The 17,671-nt window shown below is 44.7% G+C and overlaps 1 protein-coding gene across 1 annotated transcript; it reads left to right on the top strand.

The window, feature by feature from the left end:
- Window positions 1-537: 537 nt before the first annotated feature.
- PSMG1 (proteasome assembly chaperone 1) lies at window positions 538-12,564 on the top strand. The gene is made up of 7 exons (XM_081234225.1): window positions 538-755; window positions 2,032-2,138; window positions 3,103-3,254; window positions 5,608-5,670; window positions 8,331-8,529; window positions 9,434-9,570; window positions 12,356-12,564. Exons 1-7 carry the CDS (start codon window positions 616-618, stop codon window positions 12,428-12,430), a joined length of 873 nt encoding a protein of 290 aa, XP_081090351.1. The 5' UTR covers window positions 538-615; the 3' UTR covers window positions 12,431-12,564.
- The last annotated feature ends 5,107 nt before the right edge of the window (window positions 12,565-17,671 follow it).

Below are 17,671 nucleotides of genomic sequence, written 5' to 3' on the forward strand. Positions count from 1 at the left end.
TTCTCATTAAGTCTTTTAGATCAGCTTGACAAGCATCAGCTTTTGAAATGTGACTTCCTATTGCCAGAGTAAAGGCTCATTTTTACAACACCGCGAAGCACTGTATTCCTTCCTGCCCTTCCATCCGCCCTCTGTCCACTGTCCCTAGGACGCGCCGGCCTGGCACCTACCTGGGGCGGTCGCGGTTTGAGGCCGGGTGCTTAATAAACCAAAGCTCACCCAGTCACTCCTGACGGAGAAGAAAACGGAAACGGATTTAACGAAGGAAAGGTAACCTGACTACCTTCTTCCCGGAGCGCTGCAAACTGGGGCTGGGTCGGGCAAGCCCCTCCTCTGCCCGTTACCGGCCGGACAGGAGGAGGCCCCTCCCCCCGGCTCGCCTCTCGTTTCTCGCCTCTCTAGCCCGCAGTCATCCGATCTCTCGGTGGCCCCTCCGAGCTCAGGCGGCGGAAGAAAAAACGCTCCGGGCTTGCGCCGCCGCAAGGACCGGGGCGCATGCGCGGGGGTGGTGCCTGGGGTTGGGGTCGGTGTGTGGCGGTGCTGAGAGACGCCTGCGCGGGGCGCTTGCGTCGTGCTGTGGAGCCGCAGTTCGGCCGGGAGGGTGTGAGGGTGGTTATGGCGGCTACGTTCTTCGGGGAGGTGGTGAGGGCGCCGTGCCGAGCTGGGACGGAGGACGAGGAGGAGGAGGAGGAAGAGGAGGGGAGGAGGGAGACGCCCGAAGACGGGGAGGTCCGGCAGCAACTGGCGCGGAAGAGGTGAGGTCTTGGGCGCGCAGGAGCAGACGCGCAGGCCCAGGGGTCGCGGCGGCGCCGCGCTCGGCCCCGGTCCTCGGGGGGCACAGGGGGTCCAGGCAGCTCCGGGGGTGCCGGGTGGAGGCGGCTCGCGGGGCCTGCTGCAGGCTCCGTGGAGCCGTCGGATCCTCGTGTCTTTAAAGGCATCCTTTAGCTTTGATGCAGGTCGTTTCCTGCGGGCTTGTTAGGTTTTCCAGCGCTGCAGGGCTGTCTTCCCGCCCCAGGTTTGTCCTGTCTTTGGTTTACGGACGTAAGACAGGTCTTTTAGAACTTTCTTCTCCGCCGCACACCTCAGTTAGCATTACGTGTCAGTAGCAGATGGATATGTCTTTTTAAAAACTGGATTATTTCCAAACACACAGACACTGGAGAAAATAGTAAAATGACACTTTAAGCCCATCCAGTCACGTAAGTTCAACAGTTATGAAGATTTTGCCACATTTATCTTATCTCCCTGCACCCCGTAGGTGGGTCCCAGTCACCGTGGCCTTTCACCGCTACAGTTTTCCGAATGCGTCTCAACGACATAGGCGTTGTCTTACGGGTGCTGTCATCCCCCTTGACAATTAATAATACCTTTTGGACACTGTGTAATAGCCAGTCCGTGGGCAGATGTATGAAGTTGTCTCAGACGTGGCAGTTTACAGTGGGCTTCTGGAAATCAGAATCCTGGCCAGGCTCGCACCTTACATGTAGATGTTTCCTCTTTTGAGCTTCCTTTCGTTTGGAGCAGTCCCCCTCCTTTTTCACCCTGCCTGAGACACTGATTGTCCTGCAGGATGTCCCATGCTCTGGATTTGCCCGATTGCTTCCTCTTGGTGTCATTTATGCAGATGTGTGTCCATCACCTGCATTTCCTGTAAAGGGAAGCTCCTTCTAAGAGGCTTGGTCAGTATTTTGCTGGCACGGATGCCTCGGAGGTGGTATCTGCAGTTTCTTACTGCACACTGTGCCCAGTTGTCCCACTTTTAGGGATGCTAAGATGGATCGATCAGTGGGTCAAGCTGGACAGCTTGGTCCCTCTTGTGCAGTTCTCCAGGAATTTTGCAGCAAAGGGTTTTACCTGTTAGTTATCGTCGCCTGAATCCATTGTTTCCTTAGGATTATACTTAGGTTCTTTATAGAATTAAAGTTTGCATTTTACTTAATACAAAATCATACTTACAGTAGCCTTTTTGTCTTAGTATAGTACTGATTACATTTAAATTGCTTTCGTTTCGTCTTTCGTTTCTTGTGTTAGGGAGGTGCGGCTCCTTCGAAGACAAACAAAAACAACTTTGGAAGTTTCTCTGCTAGAAAAATATCCTTGCTCCAAGTTTATAATTGCTATAGGACATAATGCAGTAGGTAAGTGCAAGTGCATTAGACTACACGTTTTGTTGAAAGAGCAAAAGCTGAAGTTACGTATTTATTTCCACCATAGAAGATTTCAGATGTCTGTTACTTTTTTAGAAAAAGTCGTAGCAGAGGAACTTTGTATCTGAGTGAATTCTATCCCTGCTCATGTGGCACTGTCTTTTTGATAAGCTTGAAAAATGAGATTTAGAGGAAATATTCTTGGCTTTGGGAACTTACGAAGTCAAGGAAACACAGTTTCTAGTATACAGGTTTTCTTAGGCTTCTGGGCCTGTCGTGGCCAGACTGGGAGGGCAGCGGTGGCATGTGCAACACGGCCCCCCTTGTCACAGTGGTCCTTGTATGTTTTTGAGTTAACCAACTCCTTTAAAAACATATGGAGCACTCTAAAAATGACAATAATAATTGCTACATTTTTCAGTACTTGGTTTCTAAGATCTTCATATATATGAATTCATTTGATAGGTTAAAGCCAGAACGGTGCAGAGTGCAGCTAGAACAACGCACACACACACAAGTACACAAACCTGTATCGTTTTAGGGGGTTCACAGGCTTGGAGGAGAGCCTTGGGGAACCCCAGTGAAGATTCCTTGCACTGTAAGGTACCCCTAGTGCTTGTAGAGCAGTACATGGTAAATAACTGCTGACTCATTTACAAGAAGTTCTCCTGGCCTGAAATTTTCCACAAGGGTGTTACAGTGTGAGTCTGGTAAAGTCCGTCAGCAAACCTGTCTTCTCGATTCCTGGCTCCAGTACCACCTGTACTCAGGGTGTGGCCTTTAACTTCTTGAGGCCTCAGTGTGTTTTTCTGCAAGATGGTGGTGTGCGTAAGGTTGATGGTCTCAATGGCTCTTTCAGCCCTAAGATTCTCAGGTAACTTGAGTATCTTTTTTATTGAATAGAAAATGCAACTTGCGGAACCAGACACTAACTTATGCGAATTGTTTTTCACAGCATTTTTGTCATCATTCATCATGAATTCAGGAGTCTGGGAAGAAGTTGGTTGTGCTAAACTCTGGAATGAATGGTGTAAGACAGTGGACACTACACACCTGTCCCCCACAGAGGCTTTTTGTGTGTTTTATCACCTAAAATCGAATCCCTCGGTATGTGGGGCCTGACTTGTATGTTTAAGTGGGGTTCCTTAGGCATCATTTATGTAGTGTTCCTTTGAATTCCATGTTCCTTTATGTCTCCTTTTGGGCTGAGGAATTCTGCCTGTAGGCAGTGGTAGTAACCACTTTTTTTGTCTGGTTCTTGTTATTTTATTTTATTTTTATTTTTTAAAATTAAAAACAAATTAAAGAATTTTTTAAATTAAAAAACCTTTTTTTTATTGAAAAATGAGATTTAGAGGAAATATTCTTGAAGCATACTTGGTCAACAACGTTGTCACTTTTTTGTTTATATAAATGTTAATGTGGTGTGTTGGTAAACTTCTGAGGAAATTCTGAAATAACTTTTTTAGAAACAAACCAGAAACATTAGATATTTAAACTTTGCCCTCATTCAAAGAATGATTTAAGCTGGCAAAGGTAAACATGGAAAAACGCGTACTCGCTGTGGAAGCAGGGCGTTCTGCTTTGTTGCTGTATACCCACCCGGTATTCAGCCAATGCTGAGCACAGCCTAGGGACTCAGTTACCATTGAGCAAATGGATGCTTCGTGCATTCTAAATACAATTCTGTTGACCTTAAGCTTTCATCCTCACCTGATTCATCCTGATGTTTTTTTTTTTTTTCTTTTGGCCGCTCCCCTTGGCTTTCGGAATCTTAGTTCCCCGACCAGGGATCAAACCCGTGCACCCTGCAGTGGAAGTGCAGAGTCTTAACCACTGGACCTCCAGGGAATTCCTAATTCATCCTGATTTTTTAAGTTATGAAAGATAACTCTGTAGCTGATGCCTAGTGATTTCATTGGAACCGTTTGTCCTAATCCTATCCTTGGGTTCATTGAGAGAAAGCAGTGTCCTGGGCGGTTTGGGAGACAGGTCAGGCAGGTGAGGTGGCCGGGCAGGTGATGTCTGTCTCGCCACCTGCTTGTCTGACAGAGTGCCGTTCCACAGCTGCTGAGTGCTTGAACAGAGGCCAGGGGCAGGGATTCAGACAGTGCAAGAAGTCAGTAATTCCATAATACTATAATGTTAGCCTTGAAAACTATAAAATTTGATTCTGTAATACTTACAGTTTGTTTTTGTAATATGTTATCCAAAGTTATTAAAGTTTACATAAGGATTTTTGTAAACATCCAGTATTTATAGGAAATGAGTAAGAAGGAAACTAAGCTTTTTTTTTTTTTAAGATTTTTTGATGTGAACCATTTTTAAAGTCTTTGTTGAATTTGTTACAATATTGCTTCTGGTTTATGTTTCGGATTTTTGGTCCCGAGGCATGTGGGATCTTAGCTCCCTGACCAGGGATCGAACCTGTGCTCTCTACATTGGAAGGCCAAGTCTTAACCACTGGACTGCCAAGGAAGTCCCAAAGCATGTTCTTTATCTGATCCTTAGTGGAAAGTTTTCACTCTAGAATACATCATGGAGGTCAAGCAGTAGAAATTTCTGTTACTGCATTTAGTTATACCATTGATTGGTTGGATGTCTCTGGACTATCCAGAATCTTTGTGTCTTTCTCTTCCCCCTATCCCTGGGCCCCCCTTTTCCCTCTTGTGCTTCTTCTTCTTCTTTTTTTTTTTTTTTTTGGCCACACCACACTGCATGTGAGATCTTAGTTCCGCCCAACCAGGGATCGAACCCGTGCCCCCGAAGTGGAAGTGCAGAGGCTTAACCGCCGGATCACCAGGGAAGTCCTTGTGTTTCATTTTTTCCCACTTGTATCATTAAGTGTTAGTGTTTCTGGCGATATTTCAATAGAAGACAAAGTTGACTTTTATGGATGCTATCATTCCACAAGCATTAATAATCAGGAATGTCATCCTTTTACAGCATTGTGCATTGCATGTTTTCACTTCAAGCACACGGTCTGGACATGGTTTCTAGAATAATATCGCCTTCCAGGCATCAGCAGTGTTCTGGGGTGCCGCTGGGCTGAGATGCTGCTGGGCTGCTGTCCTGATAGCACTTAATGTTTTTGTAACGCTTTTTGAATTTGATCTTCACAGTGTGTGGCACCACCCAGCCCCGGAAGGACGGCAGGCCTGGCGTCGTCTCTGTTTTATAAAGAGGCCTCCGATCGTACTTACTGAAAGTATCTGTAGAATCTCCTGTGCCAGCCCTCACAATTGCTCTGTCAATGTGCACTTTTCTCTGATACTAATTGCCAGTAGTGACTTGATTCTTAAATTTTAAATTTTAAAGAAAAATAAGGCAGTAGCAGATTAAGCAAAACAGGTGTTATCCAGAGGTTATGTTGGGATTCACGTGATATGCATATGATGACAGTGTGGGGGGGCTGTTACATTTATTTGACCTGACAGAAAACTCGGGATTTGACTTTCAGGTTGTGCTCTGTCAGTGTAGTTGCTACGTTGCTGAAGATCAGCAGTATCAGTGGCTGGAAAAGGTAAGAGGGATTCTGGGGTTGTTACTTTATCAAGGTTCAGTTTCTTTACACTTAAACCCTTGTAGTCACATGTTGAGGCGGGGTAAGTATTTGCTTTTTCCCTTAGAAATATCGTAGGAGTTTGCTATAGAATATAAAGAATAAAAGAACTAATTTGGCAAATGTGATCAGCAGTGTGCTAACGATCATTGGTCATAGAAACATAAGCCATAGTTGGAACAAGTTACCCCCATGAAACAGAGCAGGGTTGCAGCCACGGGTGAAAACGGGCTGTGCTGACGATGCTGCCCGGAAGCGCAGGGACGGGAGGTGGGAAACTGGGTTCCTGGGGTTGGCTCTCAGCTGACACTCACACCGGGGTTTCATCCATTTTTCGTAGCATTAGAATGGATCAGTTGAGGCTTCATTTTGTGGGAAAATTGACCACATGGTATGTGTCCACTAAAACAAATTTTTCAGTGAAGAACTTAACTCAGAAATTTTAGAGAATTTTGGTAGTTGCAGGTTATTATTATTTTTTAATTATTTATCTACTTATTTTTGGCCGCATTGGGTCTTCATTGCTGCGCGCACTTTCTCTAGTTGCGGCGAGTGGGGGCTACTCCTCGTTGCAGTGCACGGGCTTCTCACTGCGGTGGCTCCTCCTGTTGCGGAGCATGGGCTCTAGGCGCACGGGCTTCAGTAGTTACGGCTCGTGGGCTCTAGAGCACAGGCTCAGTAGTTGTGGCACGTGGGTTTCAGTAGTTGTGGCTCATGGGCTCTAGAGCACAGGCTCAGTAGTTGTGGCGCACGGGCTTAGTTGCTCCGCGGCAGGTGGGATCTTCCTGGACCAGGGCTCGAACCCGTGCCTCCTGCACTGGCAGGCGGATTCTTAACCATTGTGCCACCAGGGAAGTCCAGTTGGTAGTTGGAGGTTATTTTTAAATGAAATAGCCCTTTTAGATATGTCTTTTCAACATTGCAACTTAAATCTTAGGCATGTTTTTATGTAGGTATTACAATTAAGTTCATTAGAAATAAAAAATTTGGTGTACATCTGCTTTAAACCAGATTGGCATACTTAGAAACATTTATTAAGTTATTCAATGCATTGTATTAAATGTGGAATTTTCTAATAAGATCTGTGGATCTTATGGTTGTATATGTGATTTTATGCCGTGTACCTATGTGTATTTTCTAGAGAGAGGGTCCATAGCTTTCAACAGATCTCAGAAGGGTAGGAAACTGCCATATTAATTTGTATTGTTGATTTATGTAGGGCGTTTTATTATTTTTTACTGTGGAACAGCTTTTCTCTCTCAGACTTGAAAAAATGTAGAATTATGCATTTCCAAAACAGAATTTTTTAATCAGTATTTTTTCCCCCGGGGATACTCTTTGGGTCCCCCTGCTGTTTGGGTCATGTCAGCCGCATAATCCTGATAATCACACACAGTCCAACAGTTGTCAAGTATTGTGGCTTCAGATGATAAGTATTTTAGAGAGGATGATAAATCAGGCCTTGTGAGTAATGTTATAGCCCTTAAATGGGATGTATCTGCTGACAAATGTATGTGGTGTTAAGTTTTGTGTTTATTTATAAAGCTACACTATAATTAAAGTAGCCTTATAAATCACTTATGGCACATAATATAAAATCTTCAGTTCCCTTGCTCTTTGAAATAGCCATTTTGTTCTCTTCATAAAATATTTTCAAACAAGGTGCAATGACCTAAAATCTGCTCTTTTTTCCTTAAAAGATAGCTGCCTTTTTTTTTTTTTCCTTACATCACCAAAGATTTTAAAAGCTGGAAGGGTCCCTGGAAATCCATGAAATACCAACTTAGGTGGACATTGAGGTCTTGAGCAATTGAAACTTAGTCTACAATTGAAATAAATTTAAAAGCGAATTTAAGAATCATTTGCACTGATAAAACACTGTTACGAGTGCAGCTTGCAAGTGATGTTCTTAGAAACATCCTTAATACAGTGTTCTTGAACCTATTATATTAGTGAAAGGATCACTTCCTGTTGCTGATACAACACTAGTCTAACTGGAGCGTTCTTAGAGATACCTGTGTTAGAAGAGATCTTGATCACATCACTTTATCCAGTAAAGAATGGGTATCACTCCCATTCACTTCTATTCAGTGTAACACTGTTCTCAACACTGATTGCAGGTAGTGATCTTAGAGACAGAACACACTGGAACAAACCAAAAAGAATACTTTGCAGGCATCTGTGGTGGGCGGGAGCGGGCATACACGAACAGGTGCTCATAGTTGAGTGACTGCCTTACCTGCCGTGGCATCCCTGGCTGTTAGTTGCTCTGCTTCCTTTGTTCCTGACTTCATTCAATCCAGGTCACATCTCCCTCAGGTAAGTAGTCCTTAGTTCACAGGTGAGGAAGGTAACTTGGAGAAGGTTAGCCAACTAGAAAGTGACAGAATCAAGATCAGACCCAGGTGACGGCACAGCAAAGCATGGGTTTTGTTTTTCCATGGACAGTTCCACCCCTGCAAGGTGTGTGTGTGTGTGTGTGTGTGTGTGTGTGTGTGTATGTATGTGTGTGTGTGTGTATATATATATATGAATGGAGTAGATAAACAACTAGAGGGATGTTTCTATTCTGTCACAAAATTATATGTATATATTTTAATTTGAAATCAATTTTGTGCTAGGTTTTTGGCTCTTGTCCAAGGAAGAATATGCAAGTAACTATTCTCACATGTCGACATGTTACTGACTATAAAACTTCAGAGTCTACCAGCAGTCTTCATACTCCTTTCCTGAAAGCCCTAAAAACACAGAATTTCAGAGAGCCTCCTTGCTGTTCACTGCTAGAGCAACCAAATATCGTACATGACCTTCCCGCAGCAGGTGGTATTACAGTGCCTAATGTTCACATTTTATCTTGTTATTGCTTTATTCGTAGTTATTAGTTGGACTAGTAGGGGTCTTTTTGGGGTAGTTTGTTAATGATGATCGATACCATTGTATTGCTGTGTGTCCTCACTGATTGCTCTAGTTGCTGGTATATTCTGTTTGGTTTGTGTGTTGAAACTTTGCAGACACACAGTTGTATGAGGGCAGCTCAGGGTTCTTAACTGTTAGCTTCAGTTAAGTTACCGTTCAGGAGTTACCGTTTCTTTTTGGTCTTTGATAACTCATCATGGAAGCCAGTGTTAGATGTAAATTGTTGGTGTATGAGAAGTTGGTAAAGTATGTTTTAATTGTCAGAAGCTTCAGATACTGAATTTTGGTAGTTGCTTCAATAGTTTATTTTTTATTCCTGTTACCAATTATACCCTAACATCATATCAAATTATGATTGTCACTTTTTAGTGACTAATATGTTATAATATATAATTCAGTGTTATTTGTTAATAAATAAAAGGTTTTTCACTTTAAATGTTAAGTTTACTAGAATAAATGGCTAAATATTTTACATTATGCGTTGTATATTTATTATTTACATTTAATTTACTTTAGTGTAGTCAGCAAAATTTTAATCTTGTGTCTTAGCTAACCCAGATGTGTCTCAGTAGTATGTTCAGAAAATGCAATATAAACATACTTGTAAAAGCAAGAGATAACTTAGGAAAATAAATTGGCTTTGAAAGAAAATGTGCATTATAATTGGTTCACAATGTCAGTAAATGCTTTGATTAAAAGAGGCAACAGAGATGACTCTTTTTAAAAGCAGCCTTTATGAGTTAGAGGTATTTAATTTCAAAAGCATATAACAGAAAACTTAAGTGATTTTTTTCTTGTATATTCATAGTTCTGAGTTATTGTCAAGTATGGAAAATCTCTGCAATTCTGTACTTATGTTATACTGATGTGATGAAATTAGACCTAATCACAGTTGAAGCTTTTAAGCCTGTACTTTCTTCCAGAAGCTTGAAAAGTTTGGTTAAGGTAAGGTTTTATCTCATTGACTTAATAGCTGAGTTACTATAATGAACTTAGTAACAAACATAAATGTATGGTATCGGTGTGAAACCTAAGCAGCACGCAGAGATCCTTTTTTCTCCACATAAAGAGAAAACTGCTGGTCTGGCAGTTTGAATTTGATTGTCACATATTCTTCTAGATATACTTCTGTAACTTGGAGAATATTTTGTTCATGTTTTGTCAGGATAGATCAGTGCTTTAAATCCCAGATGTTTGCGTGGAAAGATGTTTTCACTGTTCAAGAAGTTTCTGTAACTAATTAATTTGGAAGGTGTAATTTTTGAGAAGGCATTTTTGAGCACAGTATGGATCAAATTATCGTCATGTTTATTCACTTAATTTTGCATGGGACTAGATGAGATAAATCTGTTCCCTGTTCTCAGTCTGGATATATCTGTGGGCTCCTTTCCCAGAAAAATACATATGGGAACATGTATAGAAAAGTTTTGCCAGTAATTTCAGGTAGTTTAGGAACTCCAGTCCGCTCCCTAACAGATTAGCTGAAAGTCCGTGGGCTCCTGGTTTAAGAACTTCTTCCTTAAAGGGAAGAGATTATAACAACATTGTTGCAGGTTGGAAGCCTTGTTTTATTCTAGAATGGCCATTAGTGTTAGGGCAGCTTTTCTTGTAAGTTCTGTTGGCGTCATCTTGTTTCATAGCTCTCATAAATTGGTTAGATTGTCAACTCCGTGGGAACGTTTTCCCTTTTGGTGTCCCCAGATCATCCTGAATATGATGTGTAGAAGGCCCTCAGCCATTTGTTGAATTAGTAAGAGTGAAACTGTAGCTTAGTATAATTCAAGTATATCTTTCAGATGAGCTAGAGTCATGGATAATCTTTCAGACAAATTGAGTCATTTTGTATTTAGCATCTCCTTCCGAGGATATAGTAACTAATAGTGTTGCTTGCACCTGTAGTTAACCGACTGGCTCTTCCCACTTTGTTGAGAGCAGGGGCCATGGCCATTGTGTCTCTTCTGGGCACTTTCATTGGAGCATCTTTGCCACAGACATCGTGGCTGCAAGCATGTTCACTGCAGAAATTTTCATCACATAACTAATTGTCTGAAAGGCAGTTTGCCATAAAAGATAAAATAACGAAAAATAAAAGAGGGACATTAAAAAGGACATAGTGAAGCATGAGAAATGAATAAAAAATTTAGAAAGATTTTATTGCAAAATACAAAATATTTGAATACATGTAAAATGTCTGTAAATTTATGGCGGTACTGTGCAAATAACAGATTCTGTGGGTTGTACGTAAGCTCTTGTCTTCCAAGTTGTACATACGTGTGAGCATACGTGTGTGTATGTACATATACGTATACATATATGTGCGCGTGCGTGCACACACACACACACACACACACATATAGGCTTGTTGATTTGTCTCTTCTTGCACCTTTTCTTTTTCACCGAAATTTCTTCCTTCATTAAGAGAGGTATCAGTTTCCAAGCCTGGGATGCATATGTGTGACCTGAGCCTCCTCATTGCCTTGTGAAACCTTTTTGCACTGTTTGTTCTTGGCCTGTTGTCACATGTCCACTGGGGGACGTTCTAAGCAGTATGGGAAGCGTGGACTCCACTCTGCCCTTCAAATCACCGAAGGATTTGTGAACCGGTGTGTTACCGTTTTCTAGTGTCGTACACGATCTGGCTTTATCCCCTCCTGTCTCACGCTTCCCCTGAGTTCTGTCACCGTACTTTCTGTCAGGTCGACGTGCATAGTTGTCACGATCCCCTGTTTTAAGACACCAGGTCTGCTCGTCACCCTGCACACTGTCATGAGGGCCAAGACCTAAGTGACTTAGAGAGTCCTGTGTCACAGAGAGGCCCAGACTGTCTACCAGTTGTTTCGTCTTTCGTAGCAGAAGTGCCGTGCGGCATTGGCCCCGTGGTGAGCATAGAGAGGAGCTGGCGGCTTCAGCAGGAGGGCCGGCGGGTTCTGCTCGTGCTGCGGTCGGTGCTCAGGGCACAGGCGCTCCAGGGGCATCTGCACTCATTCTCAGACTTGGAAAGCATCTGCCGTGTGGCGTTTAAGTCAACTTCCAGGGTCTAAAAATATTCTTTGGAGAGGAAATTTAATTAGCTTTTTTGAAGTGGCTCTTCGAAGGGTGCTGTGTTCTTAATGACCAGATACAGTCATCCTGGCTTAGGTCATCTCTTCTGTCCTTCTCAAAGTGGTATTTGGTCAACAAAATGGAATTCTCTTGCACGCCTGCCGCGTGGACCCCACGGTGCTGGGTGGTCCACAGCCTGGAGGTGGCGCAGGCGGCCGCTGTGCCAGGTGCCGGCCAGGGCGGGGGGATGGGGGCGAGGCTGACCCGAGGAGAGACCCCACGGGGAGGGTGGCCCTCCAGCCGGACTGGAAGGGTGGGTGAGTCCTAAGGGGAGGAATGTGCAGGGGGAGGCGGCATGAGCACGAAGTTGGCAAGTTCAGGGTGCGTTTGAGGAGCGCGGTGGGGAGCGTGGCATCGGGGTGCAGACGGGCATGAGCGCAGGTGGGCCAAGCAGAGTGTCCTGTCCGTCTGAGGGCTGTAGGCTCCCGGGAGGCCTGGGGTCCCGGTAGAGCTTCGGGCGGGGGCTGGGGGGGGGGAACACGCTCGATGTCCCGACTGCCGAGCGAGGAGGTGAGGGGCGGGGCCTGTCACGTTGGGTGCCCTTCTCTGCTTCTGCCTCGAGAGTGTGCCTTGCACCTGACTGAATGCTCAGCCTCACTATATGAACGCCTTTTTTCTCTCCTTCCAGAATATTCCCCAGAGCACAGAGATACTGAAGAAGTTGATGACAACAAATGAGATTCAGAGTAACATTTACACATGATTCCAAAGATTGTTTTGTAGAGTATATCACCCATCCATTCCTATAAGGGCAGCGGCGTGCACTGCTTTGTAGGTTACTTTTTTTTCAGGGGGGTATTTTGAGGATGTTAACAGAATAAACTTATTTTAAATTCATTGTAGTTTTTGTCCCTTTTTTATGGTGGTACTGTTCACACCTGAAATAAGCCAGACGTTTTTCTTTATCCACTAGGTGGGAGTGTTGTTTTATTTGAATATTTTAAGGTAATAGAGTTAAATTGTTAAAAAGCTACAGATAGTGACAGGTTTTATAATATGGAAAAATACATACTTCGGTGCAAAAATTCTGTATGAAACCTGAAAGTTGATGATCTGTTGGTGATTCTTGTTACTTGGAAAGGTTCTATTTTATGAGTTCTTCAGTTGTTTTTTTTTGTTTGTTTGTTTTCTGAATAAAAATCAAAGTTATATATTTACTCAAAGTGAAACCAAAAAATTTGTGTTTCCTCACTTTCAGTAATATCTCACAGTAGCCGCTTTACGCAGACTTTCTGGGCTCTTTTGCAAGGTTATTGTGTCGATGTCCCCAGCTCTACTGCGGTAGAGTATTACACTAGAATGTGACTAGATCGTGAGCTCCAAGGAGCCACACTGCTTCACAGACCCACAAACTGAACTGTAACCTGCATTAGTGAAGATAAATTTTAAGATGGTGGAGTGGAGAAGTGCTCCTTATGTCTTGTTCCTTTCCTCCTATTTCGTTATTGAGTCATTGATGTTAGATTTAGACAGCTTACCCATTTCTGTCTTCTAGATTCGGTGTATTTGTTGCTACTGGTTGGAGGTGGGCAGGGGAGACCCTGTTGGCCCCCCAAGTAAGCTCGGTTTCTCTCATAGTCAAGTGCTGTGAGGCTTATGCGCAGCACACGTGAATGTGCCTGGGTGATAGAAACTGAAATATTTTACTTCTTGCAAGAGTGTATGTATCCATTCAGCACTGCGTTTGTAGAGCCCTGAGGTAACACTGGGTTCTGGCCCCAGCTGGAGCTGGAGTCTTTTCCTGCCCTGAGGGTTAGTGTGGAAAGTAAGGAAGATCCATCCTGGAATGAGCCTATGTTCAGATCTCAGGGCAGCCCTTACAGGCTGGTGACCTCAGGCAGATGCCTTCAAGCAGGGCAGATGCCCAGTTTCCTCATCTGTAAACTGCAGGTAAAACTAGAAATCAGGGACTTCCCTGGTGGCGCAGTGGTTAGGACTCCGTGCTCCCAATGCAGGGAGCCTGGGTTCGATCCCTGGTCAGGCACCTAGCTCCCACGTGCGTGCTGCAACTAAGAACTGGCACAACCAAAAAAAAAAAAAAAACACTAGAAATCAAAGTTTAATGAATTAATGTAAATGTGCAGTCATTGTTATTTCCCTCGAGTCTCATGTTTTCACCTGCCTGGTGAGGAGGATTCTCTCTGCTTACCTTGTTGGGTGGTTGTAAGAATAAAAGTATAAAAATGCTTTTGATGAACAGTAGAGTGGTATTTACACACACACACACACACACACACACACACACACGTGTACACACATCTCGAAGATGCCGACCTCATGGTGCAGCCGGGAAGAAGCCATTTCCTTCTCAGCACTCCTCCCACCAATCTGAGGACCACAGTTCTTGGCGATATAGAGCGGCCAGGAGTGGAGTAGTTGGAAAAGTTTCATCAGGAGTGATCCTGGGAAAAACAGATACCCTGGGATGGTGGTTTCTTATTAATTTTGGTAAAGAAAGAATCACAGGCGGCCTCAGCTATCCAGGAATAAGCCTCTGCAAGAAGCAGCAGGTGGCAGCTGCGGGAGATGGGTCATCGGTGCAGCAGGGGGGGCCATAGTGAAAAGCGAGATACCAGAGACTTGGTGTAGGGTGTGCGGGTCCACAGCCCTGCGCGGGGGGCGCGGGAGGTGTCGGGGAGACTCAGAGCTCGTGGACTTGGGAGGCCGCCTTTTCCAGGCAAACGTCGGGGTTGGGTAGGGTTCCCATTCAAAGGGGAGTAGCCGAAACAACATACGTGGGGCCCACGAAGAGAACTGGTGATGTAAAGGATAGGAAACTGCCTTAAAAATACAGAAGAGCATTCTATTGAAAACTATAGAAAACGGCTGTTTTTTAAAATTCAGGGACTTTGGATTTTTCTGAAAGAATGAGAATGTATGAGATGAAGCTAGCTGAAAGGAAAATTTGAGAACTGCATAGAAGATTCTGAAAGAGACAAAATTTTACCTTTAGAATTAAAATCGGTATCGTATAGAAGTAAAGGGCAGAAGGAGTGCAGTGTGTAATCTGAAGTGTACATACTGTCCCATGTATATACTGTCCCATGTATATCATACAGAGCCATTATGTTGGAGGCTAAGCTGAGGTGGTGTCCTTAGTTGCCGAAGGACAGAAATGGAAAGATAACACGAGGTGGCACGAGATAGCTTGCCTCCAACATATAGGTAGTGTCCTGGTGAAGGGATCAGATCAAGGCAGTAGTGAATGACAAGGAACAGAGATTTTTCCGAAGTGAAGAAAGGCTTTGAGTCTGTAAATTCAAAGCGCCCCATCAGGGGTAAGAACGAAGACATAAAAAGCTAGAAGTACTGAACCTAGAGGCCAAAGTGCCAGGCGGATAAGGGCAAAATGATAACTTGTCCACTAGCTATTACTGCCTAATACTCACACTTGAACTTGGAGACTAAATGCAGCCACCATCCCTTTCTTGAGTCTGCAGGTTGGATGAGTGATCCTGGTCAGCTGGTCTTGGCTCCTGCATCTGTGGTCAGGTGTCTGATGTGAGTTGACTGAGTCCTGGCTGCTCTGGGATGGCCTCAGCTGGTGTGGTTTGGCTTTCTTCCATGTGTCACTCCCGTTCCCCCAGCAGACAAGCCTGGGTCAGGGCTGTCTAGGCATTTCTCATGGTGATTACAGAGCAGTAAGAGAGGGAACAGAAACGAGCAAGTGCTTCTTTAAATTTCTGTATCAAGTTTGCTGTAATCCCCATGGTCACATCCAGACAGTATGGGGGAGGGGGGCACCACCAAAAGGTGTGGATGGGGCGGGGACGAGGGGCCGTGAGAAGTTGGGGCCGTTAATTTTGCCTGGTCTGCCCTCTGACCACAGTTACTCATGCCCCTTGCACGTGCAAAATATGTGCATCCCAGTCCTAGGACACCCAGCGTCTTGTCCAGTATCCGGCTTGAAGTCTAGAATCTTGTAACCTAGATCAGGTCTAGATGCATCTTCTACAGAAACCAACACACCAAAAAGACAAGGTGTCTGTTCTCTGCACACCCAGTGCGCAGCGGTGAGACAGGGACAGGCCGTCTGCAGGAAGTGCTTCCATTTGAAAGGGCAAAGGCTAGGACATAGACCGTAGGCATTGGTCTGTACCAGCTCTGAAATTCCACTGGGCAAATAGTGCCCAGCTCCCCTGCCCTGGGAGTGAGAAGTGTTCCTTGACGAGGCCCAGTTTCTGTCCTCTGGCAGAGCCTCTTCAGTCTCATTCTCAGCCTTTATCTAAGGTGTCCTTTTTCATCTCATGCCTTGTCTACTCTCAAAGAAATGACCTTTGTTAGCAGCTCTGTAGCTTTCTGATTCATAGAAAGATGAGTGCCTGAAATACAACACCCTTAAAACATTGTGGGCTTTCTATGTATCTTTTTTTTTGGCCACACTGCAGTTTGCGGGATCGTAGTTCCCTGACCGGGGATTGAACCCATGTCCCCTGCAGTGGAAGCGTGGTGTCCTAACCACGAATTCCCTCTATGTATATAATCATAGTTTGTTCCATGCTCCAAACATCACACTGTCAACAACTGTGAAGGGTCAGGGATTTTGCTGACTTGCAAACTTACAGGTAAGCCTGCCACAATTTCCTGGATCCTGGTATAGACTTGAGACCCTGGGATAGAGACAAAGGACTGTATTACAGCATAGCATGAAGCCTGTGCTTCTTGTTTGTATTGGTTTCACCTGTCCCCCTCAAGTCCTACAAGGGTGAGGCAGAACCATCCAGGTGGATACTGTGATCGCAGGGGGTCTGCATCACCACTGAGGACCCTCAGGCTTAGGGAATCCAGATCTTTTATGATGGACAGCAAGCAAACCTGTCTTTTCTCTGTAGGAAACATTATTTCACTGGACATTAAGCAGATTTGCCCTTTGCTCTAGGAGACACCATCTCTATCTTCCAAGACCGTCTGCTCTACAAACAGCCTTGAAAAGATAGCATCTCTGCTCTTAACAAGTGCAGATATGTGAGACTTCTCTCCCAATAGTATTCACTCCTCTCATCTACACCGCCCCTTCACCCACTGAGCAATCTGACCAACAGGATTTGCTAACAGCTTGGATGGATGGAGGAGCCAGGGTGAACCCCAGGTCTGTGTTCTGAGCACCTAGTAGAGTGGAGTTACATCAGCCGAGGCGGGGCTGCTTGCAGGTTAAGGAGAGAAGCCCAGTGTGGTTCTGGGTATAAGTTTGAGGTGTCAGCTGGGTGTTCAGCTAGAGATGTTGAGTTGGACACCGGCTGGGGTTTGGGAGACAGGTCCCGGCTGGCGGCTAAAGATGGGAATCATCGGCAAAGGAACCATTTAGTGCCTTGGGGCTGGGTGAGATCACCAGGCAATGTGTACAAGGGACTGAGGTTTGAGCGCCGGGGCCCTGCAGTGTCAGTGGTCAGGGAGATCCTGGGAGACCGAGAAGGGCCTCCGGTAAAGGCGGATGGAGCTGGGAGACCATGGTTTCCTGGAAGCCTGTGAAGAAGGTGCTGGAAGCAGGAAGGACTGTTACCTGGGCTTCATGCTGAAGACACATCAAGGAAAATGAGGTTGGATTTCTCAGTGTGGTGGTTGGTTGAATGAGTTACATAGTCCTTACTTTGCACAGAGATTAATAAAGGGTAACAGATCAGTAATGGTTCTGAGGTTTAGGATTTGTGGATCACGAATGTGAATGGTGGTGGTTTCTGGAGAAAAGTAAACAGCAGAACGTACACAAATGATTACGTCTAATTCTGATTTCTGTCTTTTCAATGCAATGGAGACTCATTTCTGAGTTGTAAAGTTTCACGGTCTTCATCTGGGCAGAGGAGAGGGCAGAGAGAAGGGGAAGGTGTGAGAAAGATGAAAAGAGAAAGAGAAGGGAGCCGACCGCCTCCAGAGCTGCCTGGAATTCTGGGTTCTTAGGGAAGTGGGTTGAGTGATGCAGCTTGGATTCCCCTTTGGGACTTTCCAG

The sequence above is a fragment of the Mesoplodon bidens genome (assembly GCF_964165515.1).
Source record: "Mesoplodon bidens genome assembly, chromosome: 5".
In the NCBI taxonomy this organism is placed as follows: Eukaryota; Metazoa; Chordata; class Mammalia; order Artiodactyla; family Ziphiidae; genus Mesoplodon; species Mesoplodon bidens.

Coding starts and splice junctions, on each gene's coding strand:
- PSMG1 (XM_081234225.1), top strand. CDS start 616: ATGGCGGCTACGTTCTTCGGGGAGGTGGTGAGGGCGCCGTGCCGAGCT. Junction 2,139..3,102: donor TATAGGACATAATGCAGTAG/GTAAGTGCAAGT, acceptor TGTTTTTCACAG/CATTTTTGTCATCATTCATC. Junction 8,530..9,433: donor ACATGACCTTCCCGCAGCAG/GTGGTATTACAG, acceptor GTATATTCATAG/TTCTGAGTTATTGTCAAGTA.